Here is a 19,087-nt window from a genome sequence, read left to right as displayed (position 1 = left end):
ATCTATCGGGCTGAATATTTTGTTAATCATTTGTGTTCATTAAACCTAATGTCAAATTTTATTTAACGGGATATATTTTTCTTTGACCCAAATTGAAGTGGCTCATTCAAAAGTTGCGTTGCCCAACCTTTCATCCATTATTGGGTATTATACTTGTTTTTTATTTTAGTTGTTAGGATTTGATAACTCTTGTTTAAATAAATTCATGGCTTCTCTTAATACTTCTCACATATTAGGGTATATAACTCTTTGATGTTATGAATGAAATATTGCCTATAGGCTCTTCCCTCTGAAAAAAAAATGTACCTGCATACAACTTTATAAATTGCTTCCTCTTAGATTCCTATTACAAAAATACATAAACATGCATTTGTATGTATCAAGTAATATAATTGCTATATATTTCAACAATTACATCTCTACATATCAGTAGCGACACCTACAACTCACACTTGAGAACTCAATTATTAAGCTGACCTAGCCTCTCTCCTTAGAAGAACATCACAAACCTCTCTTGGCAATTTTACTCTCAGTATATCATGTGTTCCTTTACAAATGCAAAGAAGTAGAGGGAGAGACCATAGCTCATTGCTACGAGGATTGCCATTCCTGCCATGAGACTTCTCAAATTTCATTACAAAACTCTAGCAAATTAATAACAATATCATTTGCCAAGTGTTTAATTACATTATATATATGTTTGTATATATATATTAATGTCCTTAGTCAATAGCTTTACCAGTTAGAGCAAATCTTGAATCATGTTGTCTCTTTCTCTTGGGCTCTGTTGAAACTTGAGAAGACTTGAGATGGAGAATCATGGAGATCACCACCAACCCACTTCCAATCTTCTCTCTCACAACCCTTTCCTCCATGTCCAATGACCAAAATCCAGCTAATCCATAGGTGGAATCTTCAACTATGACCTTGAGAAGCAATAGGATTCCACCCCAGAGAGCCAGCAGAGCTACTTGACCGAGGAGCTTTGATGTGAAGCTCACTTGGAAGAGATTGACAACAAAAGCAATAGCATAGAGTGGGAACCAGAAGTACCAATCTGGGGAGGAAAAAGGAAGACATGATAGATAATAGAAACAAGTGTACAAAATGGTGAAGAGAGCCATGATACTAAGTATTACCAGGATCATTTAGCTGAACTGATGCAGAGTAAGCAAAGAGGAAACTCATGAGCACAGAGCATGAGGAGAAGAGGAGAGATTGAATTGTAGATGCTGCCATGCTCTTCTCTTTTGGGTTCTTCCTTGAGCTTCAGTAGGGTAAGATCTGACAGTCTTGTGAAGGAAACAAAGTCAACTTGTTGCACTTAATAATTAAACCTAAAGCGATCCCCAACTTGTGATAGAATACAAATATTTGTATATTAGTAGTTGCAGAAGAAGCTGTTTTTTTTTTTTTTTAATTTTGTCTTCCCACCTAAACCTCAGGGACCACATGAATAGAGTTCTTTGCAAATGGTAATAGGATATCCACCATCCATGCCAAATTTTCTGGATGCTGTAGGTGCTTGTCGAGTGCTTCAATAGTGTTTGTTGGGGGAATTATGATAAAAGTAGTCTTGGCATACACATTGGAACTCACTAAAATATGGAAAGCTTTTCTCATTAGGTTTGAGGCTAATAGTGTCTAGTCTTCACCACCATAGAAAAGTAGTAATATAGTGTGCTTAAAACTAAAGATGGACTAAAAGAAGGCCTTCAAAGTCTTTGGGTTTATTAATTCAATGGTTGGGGTTTTAGTTTCAGATCATACTGGCTAGTATGAGTGAGATCAATCCTTCTCTTGAAACATATAAAAAACAATAAAATTGAGGACTAATATAAAATCAATGCAAATGTGTGCTCCGCGGTAGATTAATTAAATTTCATCCCTTATGAAAGTCTTTTGTGTTTTTGCCACTGATTTATCTCCAGTTGCAAGATGGTCCCTGTGGAGGCACATGCAGACCTATTTGGCAATTATATTAGTTTTCTTCTGGCAATCATATCCGTCTGTCGCTTTCCTCTATCAACCAACCACTATTTGTAGCAATAATGACTCAATCATAAACCCAAGTTTCCAGAAGGATTTCTCTATCTATCTCTTTATTGCAGCAGTAGGACTCCCAGTAAAATAAAAACCAAGTACAAGATAATATTATGGGAGAAGAATTAAACATTATACTGTAAATAACACTTATCCTGAAATTTTTCTGTAACCGTTCCCCAATACCAATAGGTATGCATTCTAAAGTTCACAAATTAGAAAAAGGAAGGAGAAAAGAGGGAGGGGGGGGGGGGGGGGGGGGGGGGGCGAGAGAGAGAGAGAGAGAGAGAGAGAGAAAGAAAATTCTGCGAAAATAACCTACATCATACATTTCTATGTTTCTTTGCTATATATTTTGCCCCCAGCCTACAATGGTTATAAAGGAAGAAGTTTATCTCTGTCATCAGTAGTAGTCTTCTGTTTCCTTTGCCCCCAAACCTTAAAACCCGCCAAAATCTCTAACTGAGAACCGGCTACTATCCGGCGCCTTCCCACCGGCGTGCCGTAGCCCTAACGTCAGCGACACGTCACCGGTGGCCCCGAGCCTCATCCTCGCGCCGGGCCCAAGAGTCGCGGCGTAGTGGTACATGTCGTTGCCGGCTCCGATGTGTGCGTCGGCTCCTAGGAGCTCCGGGGGGTCGATGCCGATGAGGGCGGCGTCGTCGACCCCGCTGTTCGACTGTTGCGTCGCCGTCGGCGTAGGGTCAGCTTTGTGTGGTGCAATTGAGTCTGATCTCTGGCCTTGTGACTGTTGCTGCTGCTGCTGCTGCTGTTGTTGCTGCTGTTGGGTCGTTGGTGAATGTGAAGTCTGGTGGTTGGCATTGCTGGATTCTGGGTCCTCTGGCTCGTCCTTGGCTTCTTGCTGGTACATTTCCTCTACCATGGGCTTCCATAGCCGAACTCTTGCATTGATGAACCAATTGGAAACCTGGAATTGATACTAAACAATTATTACTTGGTACATGATATGGTGCACTATGTGAGCGTGTCAACTGGTAAGAAAATGCCATGCAAACAAACCATTCAATAATACTGTGAAGAGAGAGAGAGAGAGAGAGAGACAGACAGACAGAAATAGATGTTTGTTAGTTTGTATGGTTCAAATTAAATGCAGTTGTTATGATGTGGAAGTGTACAGAGCGAGGACCGGACTGTTTTGGTGAACAAATTGAAAGAAAAATACAAAATAAAGGAGGTGAAAATTAAATTTGGGTCATTTGTCTTGTTCATCGTAGCTTATCGTTTTCGTTTTGCTTTGGATTACTGGGTCTTTGGACTGGTCCGGAGACAGAATAATATGTTAGCTGATAGAGACGAAGAAACAAGCTGACAAAAACCAGGAAGAATAAAAACACTGTACCTAAGTAGGGTTGGCCATGAATCATCATTCAATTATTTAATTAATAAGTACTCCTCATAATCGAATTGCCTTTAAAAATATCCATCAACTACATCTACTGTGCTATAGGTGGCCTTTCACTGTGTATTATTGAATTCCATGCATGCAGAAGTACGAGCTAGTGGGATGTGGGGGGAGGGGGGGGAGAAAATAAAAATAATAAAAGAATTACTGATAACATAGCAGTCCAGATTAAAAGAAAAAAAGAAAGAAACAGAAAGGAAGAAAAGTAAGAGAGGTAGCTCTATTATTGGAGAGGAAGAGGACAGACCTGATTCTTGGATAAACCCGTCTGTCTGGCCAACAAATGCTTATCTGCATCGCTTGGGTACCTGAGAACATGGAAGAGGGAAAAAAGTGGAGAGAAAAGACATCAGACTTGCCCAGAGATCCACTGCGACGATCCTATTCATCAGTCCAAGGAGAGCAGATGCAAGCTAGCTAGATCTTTTCTTTTTCTTTTTCTTTTTCAAGGTGGATTTTTTGAAATGGCAAAGAATTAATCAACACGAGCTACATATTAAATGCAGACTAGCATCTCAAGGTTGTGGTTGTTATGCTGTGGCATTGAGTCCATACAAAAAGATGGAACAAAGAGAGAAGCTTTTGCTCAGCTTTTTTGGGTGTAAAGCCAGTGCGCAAGGACAACCGGGGGGGTCTGAGTTAATCTTTGGCCACATTACAAACATAAGTAGTACAAGAGGTTAATCAGAAGTTAGGATCGATATCTAATAACTAGCTACACAGGGGTTTGGAAAGGAAGAATATTACTGCATGCATCAGCAGGGCATAGATCTCGAAGAATTATGCTTTACAAAAGCGCGATAATATCGAGAAAAATAAAGCGGTTAATAGTAAGAGCCATAGCTAGCAAACTAATATTATTATTGATCATTAAAGAGGGAGAAGGCAAGAACGCATACGGGTGAAGGAAGTGCTCGAAGAGCCAAGCTCTCAAGATGTTGACGGATCGCTCCGGCAAGCCCCGCTGCGGCCGCCACGCTTCTTGCTCCATCATGCCCATGTGGTGGAACGCTCGCTGCTGCCGCAGGCTCTGGTCGAGCAACCGGAGCCTCGGCGTCTCCCCCTTGGTCAGCCCGGAGCTCCCCCTCGCGTCCTTCTCTCCCAGGAGCTCGCACGTCTGCTTCAATTGCGCCGCAACGGAGTCCTTCAGGCACCGGAAGTGCCGGGACATCGCCTTCTGGGCGAGCGCGGTGTACGGCGTCGACGCCCCGTATCCCATCACCGAGTCGAAGGAGTTCACCACCATCTGCATCTGATCGCAGTAGTGGTTGTATCTCCTATCCACCTGTAGATTAATGTAACAAAAAAAAAATTTATTTATCTCAATGTAGAAGATGATCAATTCTAACTGTTAGGAAACCGGCCATGTGGGTTGTTATAAGCATGCATGTGGACGCTTGCTCTCTTACTGTAGGGAACCTAAAACGCCTGCGGATTTCCTATGAAGGACGAAGCGCGTCCAAATTAGTTACCAGAATAGGTGCTTTTATTTATTTATAAGAACCCTCCCCCAAGGGATATACGAGGGCAGTAGAAAGAATCTCTTGCTTCGATATGTTCTTTTTTTTTCCCCCTTGTGCTCGTGTGAATTGTACAAATTAATAGACGCAACAACTCCAAGGAAGATATATATATATATATATATATATATATATATATATATATATTTCTATAGGTGTTGGTCAACTCAACAAGGAATCGATTTGGTTGTTGTGAGATTGTTAATTACAATGATACGCAATGCAATCTCTTCATGGAGTTAGCAACCGATGTAGGTAAGGGGTAGAGTAAACGTACTAAGACAAAAATAACTTGAGATTAACCCTATCCAACTACCGTTTTAATTTGTATGGTACCTCGTATATCCTATCTGCCGGCCAAGTCCTCCCTATTTCCTAGCAGAAGCCGGACAAACTAGCCGGAGTGTTTTGTTGGTTTCCTCTTGTTATCTTTCTCGATTGTCCTAAAGAGAGAGATTAATCCACGTACCTCGTCAAGCATGGAGATTAATTTGGCCTTCTTCCTTTGGTGCTCAAACCTATCGGCAGGAGACAAGAGAGAAGCATCCTTGGAAGAGGACGACGACGCGGCGGCCGAGCTCGAGGCGCCGCCGCCGTCAGCGAGACTTGAATTAGGGTTAGGTCTCGCCGCCCCGCCGTGGCTCCGGCTTACCCGGTTTGCCTTCAATTGCCCCCTCCCGACGCTGCAGAACTCTTCGAGCAGCTCCTGGGCCGCCCTCGCATACCGCGAGTTGCGGAGAACGTTCACGACCCCCGCCGCGCCGCCGCCGTAGCCCATGAGCACATGATGACTTTGTTGTAGCTGTGACAAAGGCTGCTGCTGCTGCTGCTGCTGCTGATTATTGTTATTATTATTATTATTATTAAAACACAAAACTCCATCTCTCACCCTTAATTCCTCAGCCTTGGCCATCTCAAAGTGTTGTAGGGATGAGGATAGAGATAGAGACAGCCCTTGACCTTCTCCACCTCCACCACCACCACCAAAGGAAGTAGTAGCGTTTCCAAAGGCTTGGAAAGCTTGGTGGTGGTGATGGTGGAGAGCCTGAGGATCGGGTGTTGGAGGAGAAGGAGATCTCATATGCTGCTGCTGATTCTGATTTTGATTCGCTGGGTTCATCAAGAACAGCTGCATCGCCGCCGCCGGATCGGCGTTGAGGCTCGACAAGGCCTGTTGCTTCGACGAGCTCTCGGCATACCAATCCCCTGAGAGCCCAGGCATGAGCGCCGTCGGCGTAGGCCTCCCGACCAGCCGGTACCCCGCCGCCATCTGGCTCGCCATCAGGTCGGTGGCGGTGGGGACCGCGGACGGGAAATTGAACATCTCCGACAGCATGTTGGTAGGCCCCGCCCCAGTGGCTGCGGCTGCGGCGGTACCGTAGATACCGGTCTCTTCGCCTTCTTCTACGATGGGGACTAGCGGGTGCCCGGCGGCGTCGAAACCTTGCACCCTCAGCTTCTCCCTCCGACTTTGCTGCGCGACGTGGTGGTGCTGCCCATCGGAGAAGCTAAACACGCCTTGGTGGAAGCCTTGGGACATAGAGATAGCCTTTGGTGGAGTCGCTATTCCCATGTTGATGATATCTCGACCTTCATCACCATCTTAATACTCCAAACTTTCCTTACGACTTCGTGCTGCATAAAGCAAGGATCCATACATGAGAATTCAAACAAACCCATGAAACACAAAATAAAAGGAAAAGAAAAAGATCGAAAGATATATAGAAGAAAGGATTGCAAAATTATGAAGCGAGTATAAGCTTAAGGTTCTAGTTGTTAAAAATTTGAGAGAGCGAGAGAAAGAGAGAGAGATAGCTAGCTAGGGTATATCTCACCTAGCTAAGAGTATGTGTTGGGTTGAGAGGGCTCTAGACCAAGAAGACATCGCTGTCTTCCTGGAGGTGTGAAAGCCTCTTGAAGACCTCCGCCATCTCTGTCTTTCTCTCTCTCTCTCTCTCTCTCTCTCTCTCTCTCTATAATCTATATATCTCCTTTAGCTCTCTCTCTTCTTTCTGTATACTCCCACCCTTCTACAATCGCCTTCTGAAAGGGAAGAGAAGGAAAGGAAAGGAAAATTTAAAAAAAAAAATTAGAATGGAGGCTCTGATGCCAGACAGGCCCAATAGGAAGAAAAGGTCGCTGTTGCTCCTCTTCCTCTTCTCCTTTGCTCAACCCCACCTTTATATTTTATTTTTATTCTTTTACACTTTCCCCCTCTACTCCTCCAAAAAGTAAATGCTAAATTGACATTCATATTGGGGGGAATTCAGAAATGTCGTCCAGGGGCATTCGAGCCATTTCGCAGGGCAGCTTTTTCTTAAGGTCCAGCTTAAAAGAGGAGATAAGGTTGCGAGGCCCAAACCACCACCATAATAAAAAGGGTGGGTCTTTGCGATGGGCCTAAAAGATTGATTAATCCTGATCGGCCTACGGCTGCCGTCCGATGTCCCATCGGACGGCCGACAGCGACGTGGTCCTGGGCGCGACGGTGGCCGTGTGATGCTCTTGTCGGCTGGTCGTAACGGGCGACGGATCTAGCCGCGTCCTGATCAATTATTGAAACCGTTGTGATTTAGACCCGGCACCGACTCGTTCCTAGTCCCATGCCTTGATCATGGTATCTATTTGTGGTCCCTCGACCCTCGTTGGAAAACTACGAGTCAACTTAGCACTCCTCTCTTTTTGACACAAATCTAATACCGCCCTTCTCCGTTATCATTAGCTTAGCCACTAGCTTAGCTCTGCTGATTAATTTCAACTAACCAACTTGTGATGGCAGTCGACACCTAGGGGAGGTTTAGCTTTTAAGGAATCGATCGGTTTTCGGTCTGATTATGTCCGTCTATCTCTACCAATTAATAATATTTTTGTTTATCCTCAGTAATTACTCTTTTGGCACTCACACTTCACGAGCTCTTGGGGCTTAGATGTGGCTGTGTTTTGCCCTATTAAATGCCCTAAAAGTTGGACTGGTGTGTACTATTTACTTTGTGTATGAAAGACCAGTATACCACAAGTGCAAAAAAAGAAAAGGGAGGAGGATACTGGTGCTGGTACATGACTAATGACATCCCAACCCCTCGCTCCTCACCTTTTCGAGCTGATGTCACGTGAACCTCAGCCTCCCTCCCTCTCTCTCTCTCTCTCGTCACGTGCTAAGCGTGCGTTGCCATGTGACACCATACAGACCCTTACAAGCCCACGTATGCGGTATACTTTTTTAAACTATATTAATTTATTATACTACCTATAATCCCCGGAGTTGGACTTTTATCCGTGAATTTGTGTTGCTTTCCAGAAAATAGCAAAAGGAAATGTTTAAAAAATAAATAATTGGTGTTGCCTTTCTCTACCTAGTCTATTTCTACGACACTGAAGACATGGCCTTGTCATTTTAGTATCAACATCGATCTGGTACGAGAGAGAGAACCTTAACTAATATATGGAAGGGCTAGAAGTCGAGAGTCTTTGGTGCGTTGTGCTAGGAAAGTCACAAGCTTCACTCGCAAACGGAAAAAATGTGCACCAGAATTTCGACGATTATTCTCAACGTTTTTATCATCCATCCATCCATCCATCCCCATGGCAGTTAACTCTTTCATGAAAATATATATATATATATATATATATATATATATATATATATATATATATATATATATAACTGCAGTGCAGTGAAATAGTTACATAAAATGATGGCCGAGTTGCGCTTTTTATTTACGTCCGTAGGCTAACGTGCTTACGATCGCACGAGTTGTTCGTAGATAGCAACCAGTAACCATACTTTGAAATAAAGTTTTCTTGGTGGCTTAATAATTAGTGCTTACTCTTAGTAGCAAAAAAAGAATCCGATTGGGTAACTCGGTCCGGGTTGAATCGGCACCGTAACGCGTGGGGCTGTGGAACAATGAGTTTCCAAATTTGGCCTCGGGTGCTCTGGTCCCACTACTTTGTGCCACGTTTTCTTCTTTCTATCTCATTCTCGCCCCCCAAAAGTATTTCTTTACTAATAGAGAATTAGAGTACGTTTCTTTCCGGAGGAGGTGACTTTTAGCTAATTAATTATATCTCTTGCTCTCTAATTATTATTTTATTTATATTTGAAAGAGAAAAGCCTAGAATAATCAAAGTATATTATTATTTTTTTCTTAATACAATAAAAGGAGAAAGGTTGTCAAATATTATTATTATTATTATTATTATTATTAAAATCTCTTTTAAGTTGATACTGGATCATCATGCGGGGGGGGGGGGTAATATTACTATGATAAGTTTAACGGCTGCCATATATCGATCCCGTGACGAAGGCGTTACGGAGGGTTGAGTTTGATATCTCCACCGGGAAAACGACGGGCTTTGCCGTGGGACCCACGATTCCCGAGGCGCGATGCTACTTGCCGCCTCCTTACGGGAACCGCGGGTCCCGCTTCGGTCCCATCTCTCCCTGTGCAATTTGCTGCCCCTTCACCTCCTCCGCCGAGCAGGACCACCTCACCCGTTACCGCTGCTTTCCCTTAATTGCAACGCTACAAGAAACAAATTGGAGCAATTATTTTCATTATTATTGCAGAATAATAATAATAATTATTATAATTACTAGGACTAATTATAAACTATAATCTATTTTAAATCCAATAGATCTTCTTATTTAAGTATCATCCCTAGTTAGTCGAGTCGTTAAAGAAGCCACAAGAGAAACGGCGTTGGCGTTGGCGTTGGCGTTGGCGTTGGCGTGGCGTGGGGTCAGGCCACCACACAACCTGAGCGAGCAACAGGCAACAGTGCGGCAGAGCGACGTGGCACGTCCTGGTTAGCTGGGTTGGAAGCACCCGGAACCAATTATTTGGGGTCACGAGCTGGGGTGAGGACCAGCGGTGCTCGGATAAAAGTTAACGAATTTGTACTCTGTTGGAGAATTTCTAATGAGTTGGTCTTTTGAACGTGGTCAGATAATTTTGGAGTTTTTTTTTTTATATATATATATATATTTTTTGACTGATCGAAATGCATTCACTCTAAAATTTAATATCAAAAGAAAATATATGTTTTTCCTAGTTCGACGTCCGTTATCATCAACTCGATAATAAAACGATGAGTTTAAACATTAGTAAGAAGATAATTTTGTCACAAATAAAATACTTATCATATTAGTGTGTTAATTCAAAGAGTGATAGTCGTTTTCCACACATAAAATGTTAACAGTATTAATGTTTTAAGTGATCAAGTAGAAAATAATTAATTTAATTAAATGGATGGTTGCAAATCTAGTATGCATGACATCATACTCAATAACAGGGATGTCAAAATAATTGAGCTGTTTAAGCTCTGTTTGATTTAGTTTTGCCCAAAATAAAATAAGGTAGGCCCGAAAGATAATGATGAAATTTGACTAAGGAATTAATTTTGAGCCAACATTAATCACATATATATATATATATAGAGAGAGGGTATTAATTTATATTATTAATAATTTCTTAGTATTAGATCAAGACCTAATGTGCATATCCATCTCTAACTTATTATAATATTAGCTTTGATTAAATCTTATTTAATTAATTGTTAATGAAGTTTGATCCAACCGACTTAAATAAGACTTCAGAATCTAGCTTGAATTAAATTCGAATTGAAATAAGCTTGAATTGGGCACATATGGAGCTCAAGCTTAATTGAAACTAAAATTAGGCTTAATTCAAAATTAACTGAGTTCAGCCTGAATTAAAATGTAGTCTCAGAATTAATTTTAAATCGATCCTAAGCCAGCTTGATTACACCTCTTACTCATCAACTGTATTTAAAAAGATTCGACAATGAGTCATAAAATTCCTGGTTGAGATGTATTGCCTAATGCGCGCATCATCGATGCACATCTATAAAAAAAAAAGAAAAAGATATAATCAAAATCGTCAAATGCGCATGAATGATGTGTTGACATGTCTTGATCGACGTCCGCATGGAATCTCGGCCATGCTTTTACAACAAGAGGGACAATTCGGAGGACTTTTTTTTTTTTCTTTTGTTGTTGAAGGGAATCCATAATGAGATGGAAGCACCATGTCACAATCTAATTGGAGGACCAATGAGTCGTTCTCATTGCAACTGCCTTTTATCCCTTTACAAGACCTTCCAAGCCCATCTTTGGCACACTTCCAGTGGTCACCTATAAAGTTTTGGATGCCCTCAAAGAGGGCCACCCCTCCTTAGGAAAAATTAAATATGAAAACTAAAACAAAACAAACAAAAAAAGTTGTCCTTTAATCCTATTGTTTGAGTTCATGAACAGTCCAATCTTTAATTCCTTCCTAGTGCATATATATACTTAGATCCATCTAATTAATTAGTTAAAAAAATTTAACTCAAAAGATTTAACTAGATAATTTAGAAGATGTACAGTGTCATAATTGAGGATAAAAAAGTATAATTAACTATTTAATAAAATAATCTTAAGAACAGTATAGGGTGACAATTCATGAAAAGTCTTTTAAGTCTAGACTGCGACGTGCCATCCTTCTGACTATTTAAACGTTCATCTCTTCCAACCTTTTCTTTTTCTTCTATATTGTTCGAGAGGACATCTCTGTTATACCAAATCCAAACGCTTAGTACCAATTAATGGAGATTATCTACATACAACTAACTACCCAACTAAACATAGTTAACGAAGAAATCCATTCCCCACCTCATTTTAGGTAGGTTTGGTGGTTTATTGTAATCCCAACAATACTCAATAAATCCATAGTGGAAGAATACCAGAATAGCTTTTGGATACTCCTTTCATTTGGTAGGGCGTCAAAATCTTGCAAGTGGATCCTCTAAGCCCTTGCGAAGAAAATAAAATAAGATATAATCATATGAAGATTGGACAATATCATGCGAACTAGTCTGGGCCTTGTCTGGATAAGTTGTCGAGAGAATGAATCAAACCATAGTATCGAATTAATATTGGGGAAAGGAACAACTACCAACACGAGAGTTGGCAACTGTTTGCCGTACTCCAATTCAAAATTTTGATCAATTGGTGGTGGGGTTATATAACTACCTTTGGGTTTATGGTTTATTTATATTTTGGATAGTTACTAAAAGATTGAAAGAGGGGGGCAAAAAAGAAAAGAAAAGGAGCCGTACTCCTAAGGAGGAATCCCAATGAAAGGAGAGGAGAGGAGAGGAGAGGGGGGGCCTGGCCTTAAACAAACAAACAGTGCCCTAATTATAATGGCAAAGGGGGAAAACTATGTGTGCTTTTAGATTCCCTGTTTACTTGGGTTTTGGATTTGCTACTGCTGCTGCCACTGACACTAATGCTACAAAGCTTTCCTTCTTTATTTATTCCTTCTGTCTCCAAGTCAAGCAATTTCATGTGAACTTTTCATTCATACCTGAAAACACTAGGGCCTGTTTGGTTGGATATATTCTATGATATATATAGAGAGAGAGATGAAAATAACTATAGTTTTAAATAAGCATTACTAGCAATTGGATATCAATTTAATTTTTTCACTGAATTACAGTAAAATAGAGTTTTTTTTAAAAAAATTTATAATAATAGACTCTATTATGTTTCGAATATGTAAATTATATGTATTCTATTATAACATAATATGCACCGATTATAGAGAATATGCCTAATTGAAAAACCATTCATTTGTGATCAGTAAAATGGAGACACTGTGTTTGACATTCAATTTACTTAAATATTAGCTTAGATTAGTATATAAAGACTCTATATAAAGGAATCCATTAGTAGAAAAAATTATCCTTAAAAAATATGTTGTTGTAGCATCATTAGGAACATCATCCCCAAACAGCTAGCCCATAGGTTATGGACTTTTTGCATTATTTTTCAGGAAATAATATTTATAAAGTGAAAATTATTACGTTCAGAGAGCAGCAGCCTTTTTTTTTCTCTAACGACACAAATGCCCTTATTGAAATGATTTAATAGAGTGGATGAGTCTAAAGTGATAGAAAACTGAAAATTGATTGATAATAGACTAACAATGTCAAATAGTTGAGAGTTGTTTGAAGCTACTTGATGGCTAATGAAATGCCATGATGTAAAGTTGTTGTGATGGATGGTTCTTTGTTACTGAAGCATGTCTGAAACTTACTCGTATTTGACCCATGCATATGAAAGTGATCAGTGAATGCATGGAAGTGAGAGAGTGAGAGAGAGAGAGAGAGGCAACTAAAGTTAATGGAGTATGAGAAGGGGAATTGGTAGTACACTGGGTGTACATTGAAGTGCTCCAATGTCACATCCTTCTCATGCTTCAGGAGATCCTATACATGGCTGTTGGTTTCCTCGTCGTAATATTATTCCAATGGAATTTTATGTCAGCCTTTAACAGACGCGAGTCTGCTTGTCTTCACATCACATTCAGTGTAGGGTAGGGCAAAAGCAAGCTCTTTGGATGCTTTCTTTAAATAATTTGCCCTTCAAATTTAAACACATATGCTAATAGTAATAATAAAGAAGAAAAACAAAAACATCATCAAGTGGCAACACCATAGGGGATGTGATTGAAATATACCTGTGCTGCTATTAATTATAACCGCATGTCTCTTCAGTTATGATCTGGACTTCTAGTCAGAAAGAGTTGTTTCTCTCTCTCTCTCTCTCTCTCTCTCTCTCTCTCTCTCTCTTTTTATTCGTTTTCAAAACCCTAGCTTTCCTTGCCAAAATCTGTTAATCCATCATCAATCTTGCTCCCATTTTTTATTCCATTTTTAGGGCTTCCATAGATTAAAGGTGCCGGCAGCGCAATCATGCTTCTAGACTAGAAATTTTCTCTCTTTTTAATTTCTTAATTTTTCGAACCTTAGTTTTAGCGAAATATGCGCCATCCATTAGTTCTAGGTTTGAACTTTTGTGTGCCCTAGGCCCCCTAACCAGTGAAAATGTGTTACATTATGTGGGACATTGAAACCCTATTAGAGAATTAGCGCACTAGAAAGAGGATTGTTGAATAATTCTTAGAATAAGTTAAATGTATGATATCTCACCAATTCAAGAGATTAGCGTCTAACAAAAACTCACATTTAGAATCTCTCTAAGTCAAAACATCTCATCTTAAATCACTCACAATATGTGAAAGAAAATTTTGCTAAATAAAATTATATTATATATAAATATAAAACTCTAATACATATTTATAATTTCTCTCTATATTTACCAATATGAAACAAACTCTTAAAAAAAAATTTCTAATCCAGAACAACTTTAAGAGGTAAAACTACAATTTTAAAATAACAGTAGACATAACACAACTAGAATTAAACCAAACATGGATTCTGAAAAATAATTTGAATATAACTTAGATTGCTTAAAGAATTAAATTAAGCACTTGTATGAAGTTTGGATAAGGAATGAGTAATACCAACAGAAGAACCCAATCAAGCAACTCCCCAGGAATAGTACTGGAAGGAAGTATCTACTTTACATCCAGCTAATGAAATATAGAAACAAAACTCTCAAACTCTATATGCAGACATTCTCTGGATCAAGTCCTACAGTTTCAGAAATCAATCAATCATCCTTTAATTATTGTGTTCCATTGCGACCCTTTGTTTGTAGTGATCACCAGAGCCCTCAGCCTTTTGTGGGGTAGACAATCTAGAAACTAGACAAACCCATATATACTACTTCCTATATATTACCACCGCTGCTATCTGAAAAGTTGAGGATGGGACCAATCTATCTACCCATTTCTTTCTGTAACTTCGAATAGAAACAACACAATGTCCTCTTCCAATTACTAGTCTTAATGTGAATAAACTATCATATAATCTCCCTCCATACTACCTAATACGAATAAAAATATATGCAACTTACACCAATATTTTACTTAGTCTCCAAGGCTCGTGACTATCCTTCTCACCAAACCTTTGCCTCCTTGGTTCAAGCTCCTCTCCCATTGATAGAGAAAGCTTGAGGATGACCCTCATGCCAGCTTTGTTATATTTTAATGCTTTCAAATCGATTAGAATAATTTATCTCGGGGACTTGTCTACATTTCAAAGGTGCCAATCATATCACATGAATGACTTGTGGTTTTAGACAAGGCCTTTCATATTATTATTCTAAAGGGAGGAATTAATATATTCTTCTAGGGATCCACCAAATCTGAATAGAAAAGATCTCCACCTGTGTGCAGGTAAATCGATGGCTTATTTTAATTATCTTAAAAAAGCTATTTAGAAGAGACTTTAGGATTCATATGGTTTCTGTCTTACTTCCGAGGCTTTCACAAGTCATTATATGTTGAGCGAAAAAAAAAAAGAAAAAATTCGCTGAGATGTAACATTGGTTTCAATGTTTGTCACTCTTTATCCTTTTAGTCACATCTTAGCCTCCATGGGAGATGTGGATTGGTGACCTTGTTTCTTTTTCTTCTAGGATTAGGATAAGATCATCTCACAAATATCACTGCCAAAATTTTCTCATGTTTCTTATGTTAAAATTAAGATATGCACCAATTAAGACAAAAAACAATGTTTATTAATTAGGTTTTGACGATCATTAGAAGATTTGCTGAAGAAATTATCGACAAAATTGTAGCATGCATCATGATATCGTCAAAAAGAACTCTAGAATCTCCAAAAGGTACTACGAATACTATTGAACAGTAATCATATTTATCCCAAAATTATAACTGTGTTATTCCTATTAGACAATGTGATTAAAATGATGGAGACTTGGAACCAACTTAAATTGAAGTGTTGAGACTGAAAGCTACAGATTTAGTCCCCGGGGACCAAACATTTAGTATGGTTCTAACCTCGGATAGTTGAAAATTAAATTCCCTCACCTTTCTTGCATAAGATGAGAAGTCTTAATAAATGGAGAGAGAAAATTCAAATGGTAATGAAATGAGTAAAGATGGCAAATACTAATCTGATAAGAATTGGAGGGCCAACATTTCCCCATATTAATTATTACGATCGTCGACACATATCCAACTCATAAATACGATGGTTAGGAACACTCAAGTATGAGGTGCCGCAGATCTAAACCAAACGTATACAATCCCTAAACCATGTGATATTAAATGTAGTGCAAACCGCAAATCCTTAGTAAGATAATTAAGTATTCAAATCATGTTAGTGCATAAAAATTAAAAAAAAACACTGTTCTTTGTCACCTTAAGCTCTTAGAATAATTTCGGCTGAAGACCTCAGATCATAGACCAAGGTTTCAATCAGGATACAGTAACAAGCACATAATACTGGCACTAAAATCAAGTAAGAAATGATTGATTAAGTGGTCATTACTGTAGCTCTTTACATAAAGTGTTTGGTGTTTTCCTCCACTGACCTCTTTCTATCATATAAAGAAAAGGCAGGTCCAATATTTATAGTGCGCCACTCACTAATCATTGGATGATTTGGAAGCCTTCCATGCATCCTATACATCCCTGTGTGATAGGATTACAAGTCCACATTAGGAAAACAAATGTTATACTTTCCAAGTACTTATGAAAAGGATTAAAAAAAAAAACTGCTCTGACTACTGAAGCATACTAAATCACTAGTATACATGAAGGTTAATTAAGTACAATTTTGTTATCATATGTTGTCCTACTGGTACTTACATGTTCTTCACGGGATTGATTCCTTATTTTTTTTTGTTTAATTCCTTTTTTTACTATTTGACAGGAAGCAGTTGGAATATATATATATTATCTCTATCTATATGTGAAAGCAAAGGATGCATACAAGAGACAAAGGTTGAGGATCACAACAGACACTGCGCGCCCTAGTTGGTCAGACAGAGTACCTGAAAGAACCAAACAACATTCTCCTGATGAATGGCCCCTATTATATAGTCCCTATGTTTCATCTTATACCCACCCTTCCTCTCTTTTTCATAGCCCTACGTGCCAAAGTGGATCAAAAAGGGACATGCAAAGATATGAAAGTGAGAGATGGAGAGAAACAAGTCTACATATATGTATATAGACATATGATCATAGGACGAACACGGTCATTTTTTCTACTGAGCAGCTGACGGCACTTTTGAAATCAAATGCAAGGGGGGCGACGTGGACGGTTCGGAGCCACGGCCGGCATGCATGTCGGTCCCCGTCGTCGGGGACTGAGCTGTACTGCGACAGGAGGGGCCTACCGCCGGAGGTGCCATTTGGCAAGGGATGAGTGGTTCCAGGCTGGTTTCGTTTGAGGATTTAAGCAAAGTGTTAGGGGTTCGTTGGATGTTGCTATGAGAGGGCAAAAGGGGTCCCCTTGCTTCACTACTAGCGCTTGCACCTAACGAGGACGACTTGTATGCTTCTTTGAGCTGTCCAAAACTCTTTTCTTTGTGTATGTGGTAGGTAAAGTTTCTTGGAATTAAGATGGCTGCTTTAGCTTTAGCCACACAAGAGGATCGACTGTAAACTTGGGCCATGGGCTTGACTCGTTCAGAAGACTAAGAATGCCAGATGTGGTTAATTTGACTTATTGGGCCTTCTAAAATATCTAAAAGTTAAGAAATATTAAAACATAATAGTTTAAATTTTTAGAATAGTCCGTAAGTTAATATGAAAATATTTTTTTACACTTGTTTCTAAAAATAAAAATCATAGTTCATATTAATAATAGATTGGGTGTCGACACATTTTTACCTCGTGCAAATCGGTTCGGATAACCACTAAGGCACGTTATCGAATTACGACAAAAGTGTGCTCGGACCGACCAACGTAAACATGTGGGCCGTTAAGAATATCATTTAGGTCGTCTTATCTGATATCCGTCAAGCGGGAGTTTTTTTAACAACAGCGAGAATCTATCTAGTAGATGAGCTAATCCCAATAAAATTAGACAATAATGGATGATGTAGGACTCGTAATAATTTGCTAGTTTTTAATTGGGCTGTTAAATAGCAGATAGGCCCAATAGATATCCGATGAGCCGGCCCATTAGCTTTATGGCCGAATATCTAAGATTCGGCACCACAAGGACATTAGGTTTCTTACAAATATCAGCAGCATTGGTTCAACTAGAATATTATTAAGTTCTCACTCTTCTCAAAATAAAATCTTGATATACATAGTGATCTTCTTACCTAAATAATGGTACTTGTTCTAAAAATACATCACCAATCTTGCTATTACTCTCATCTAGTACACTTAGCTGTAGGTTTTAGATGGGATCCATTGCCTAAGGGCTACTAACATTCAGCTTGGAAAGAGAGAGAAAGAGAGCTATGTAGAGTTCATCTTAAGCAAAGTATCTTATGCCAAAGTATTGGGCCAATAAAAGCAAGCATTATGCTACTCGTTAATCCTTTTATTGATAAGCAACACGTTAAATTGATACAAATTCCATCCAGAGATTGCTAAACAATCAAAATGTTACTAAAAAAGCCACCCAGTTATCTCCTAAAATCCACATTCAAATGTTGCAGCACTCAGGACAAACTCATCCCATATATCGATCAGTTTAAAGCTAGTTAATGTGCTCTACAACATCGACTTCCACCATGCAAGAAAGAAGGCAACTAAGAAGATCAAATGAGAAACAAGAAGACCCAAGCGACATGCTCTTCTTCTTCCTCTTGCTCCTCTTCGTCTCCTTCTTCTTCTCCTTGAGCCACTTCTTTGTCTTCTCCACAGCTGCTTCCTTCTTTGGAAGAATGTGGTCTCTCAGGTAAGCTGAGCTCCCATGCCATGGAGAGGAAGCTGAGCTCTCCTCTCTCACATATCTTGCATCAAGAAGCTCTGCATCAGACTCTTCCTGCTCTCTCAGCTTCACAAATCTCACCTTCTTCGTATCCTGGGCCTCCAAGCACCCTCCGGCTATACAACTACCCCTCACCATCCTCTCTGTCTCTCAAGAGTAGAACTCCTTCCTTTTATCTCCTCCCTCTTCCTCTGCTCATCTCCATCCTCTCTAGGGTTTATTCTTCTCTCATTACCTTCAACTAGCGTTCTCCCTGGCCTCCAAGAGAGAAAAACCAAAAATTATATTATATATTTTTTCTCTCAACGTTGTCTCTTTCTCTCAGGTGCAAGATTAATTTATGTATAACAATAGGAAACACCAAACAAATAGTACCAACAAGCAAGAAGATGAGACATGACTGTGAGAAATTAATTACTCATGCACA

The 19,087-nt window shown here is 39.5% G+C and overlaps 2 protein-coding genes across 2 annotated transcripts; both read right to left on the bottom strand.

Moving 5' to 3' along the window:
• Positions 1–377: 377 nt before the first annotated feature.
• LOC140774352 (uncharacterized) lies at positions 378–1,374 on the bottom strand. The gene is made up of 3 exons (XM_073117313.1): positions 1,140–1,374; positions 740–1,057; positions 378–609 (listed from the first exon to the last, which is right to left on the bottom strand). Exons 1-3 carry the CDS (start codon positions 1,237–1,239, stop codon positions 530–532), a joined length of 498 nt encoding a protein of 165 aa, XP_072973414.1. The 5' UTR covers positions 1,240–1,374; the 3' UTR covers positions 378–529.
• A 757-nt stretch (positions 1,375–2,131) lies between these two features.
• On the bottom strand, positions 2,132–7,037 carry LOC140772972 (BEL1-like homeodomain protein 4). Its single transcript, XM_073115252.1, has 5 exons — positions 6,822–7,037; positions 5,456–6,621; positions 4,366–4,751; positions 3,714–3,774; positions 2,132–2,971 (listed from the first exon to the last, which is right to left on the bottom strand). The coding sequence occupies exons 2-5, from the start codon at positions 6,557–6,559 to the stop codon at positions 2,483–2,485; spliced, it is 2,040 nt and encodes a 679-aa protein (XP_072971353.1). The 5' UTR covers positions 6,560–6,621; positions 6,822–7,037; the 3' UTR covers positions 2,132–2,482.
• Positions 7,038–19,087: the final 12,050 nt, after the last annotated feature.

Source organism: Typha angustifolia, chromosome 13, assembly GCF_048772165.1.
Source record: "Typha angustifolia cultivar Huaian chromosome 13, ASM4877216v1, whole genome shotgun sequence".
NCBI classification, from domain to species: Eukaryota; Viridiplantae; Streptophyta; class Magnoliopsida; order Poales; family Typhaceae; genus Typha; species Typha angustifolia.
This window is presented reverse-complemented; position numbering and strand designations above follow the sequence as displayed.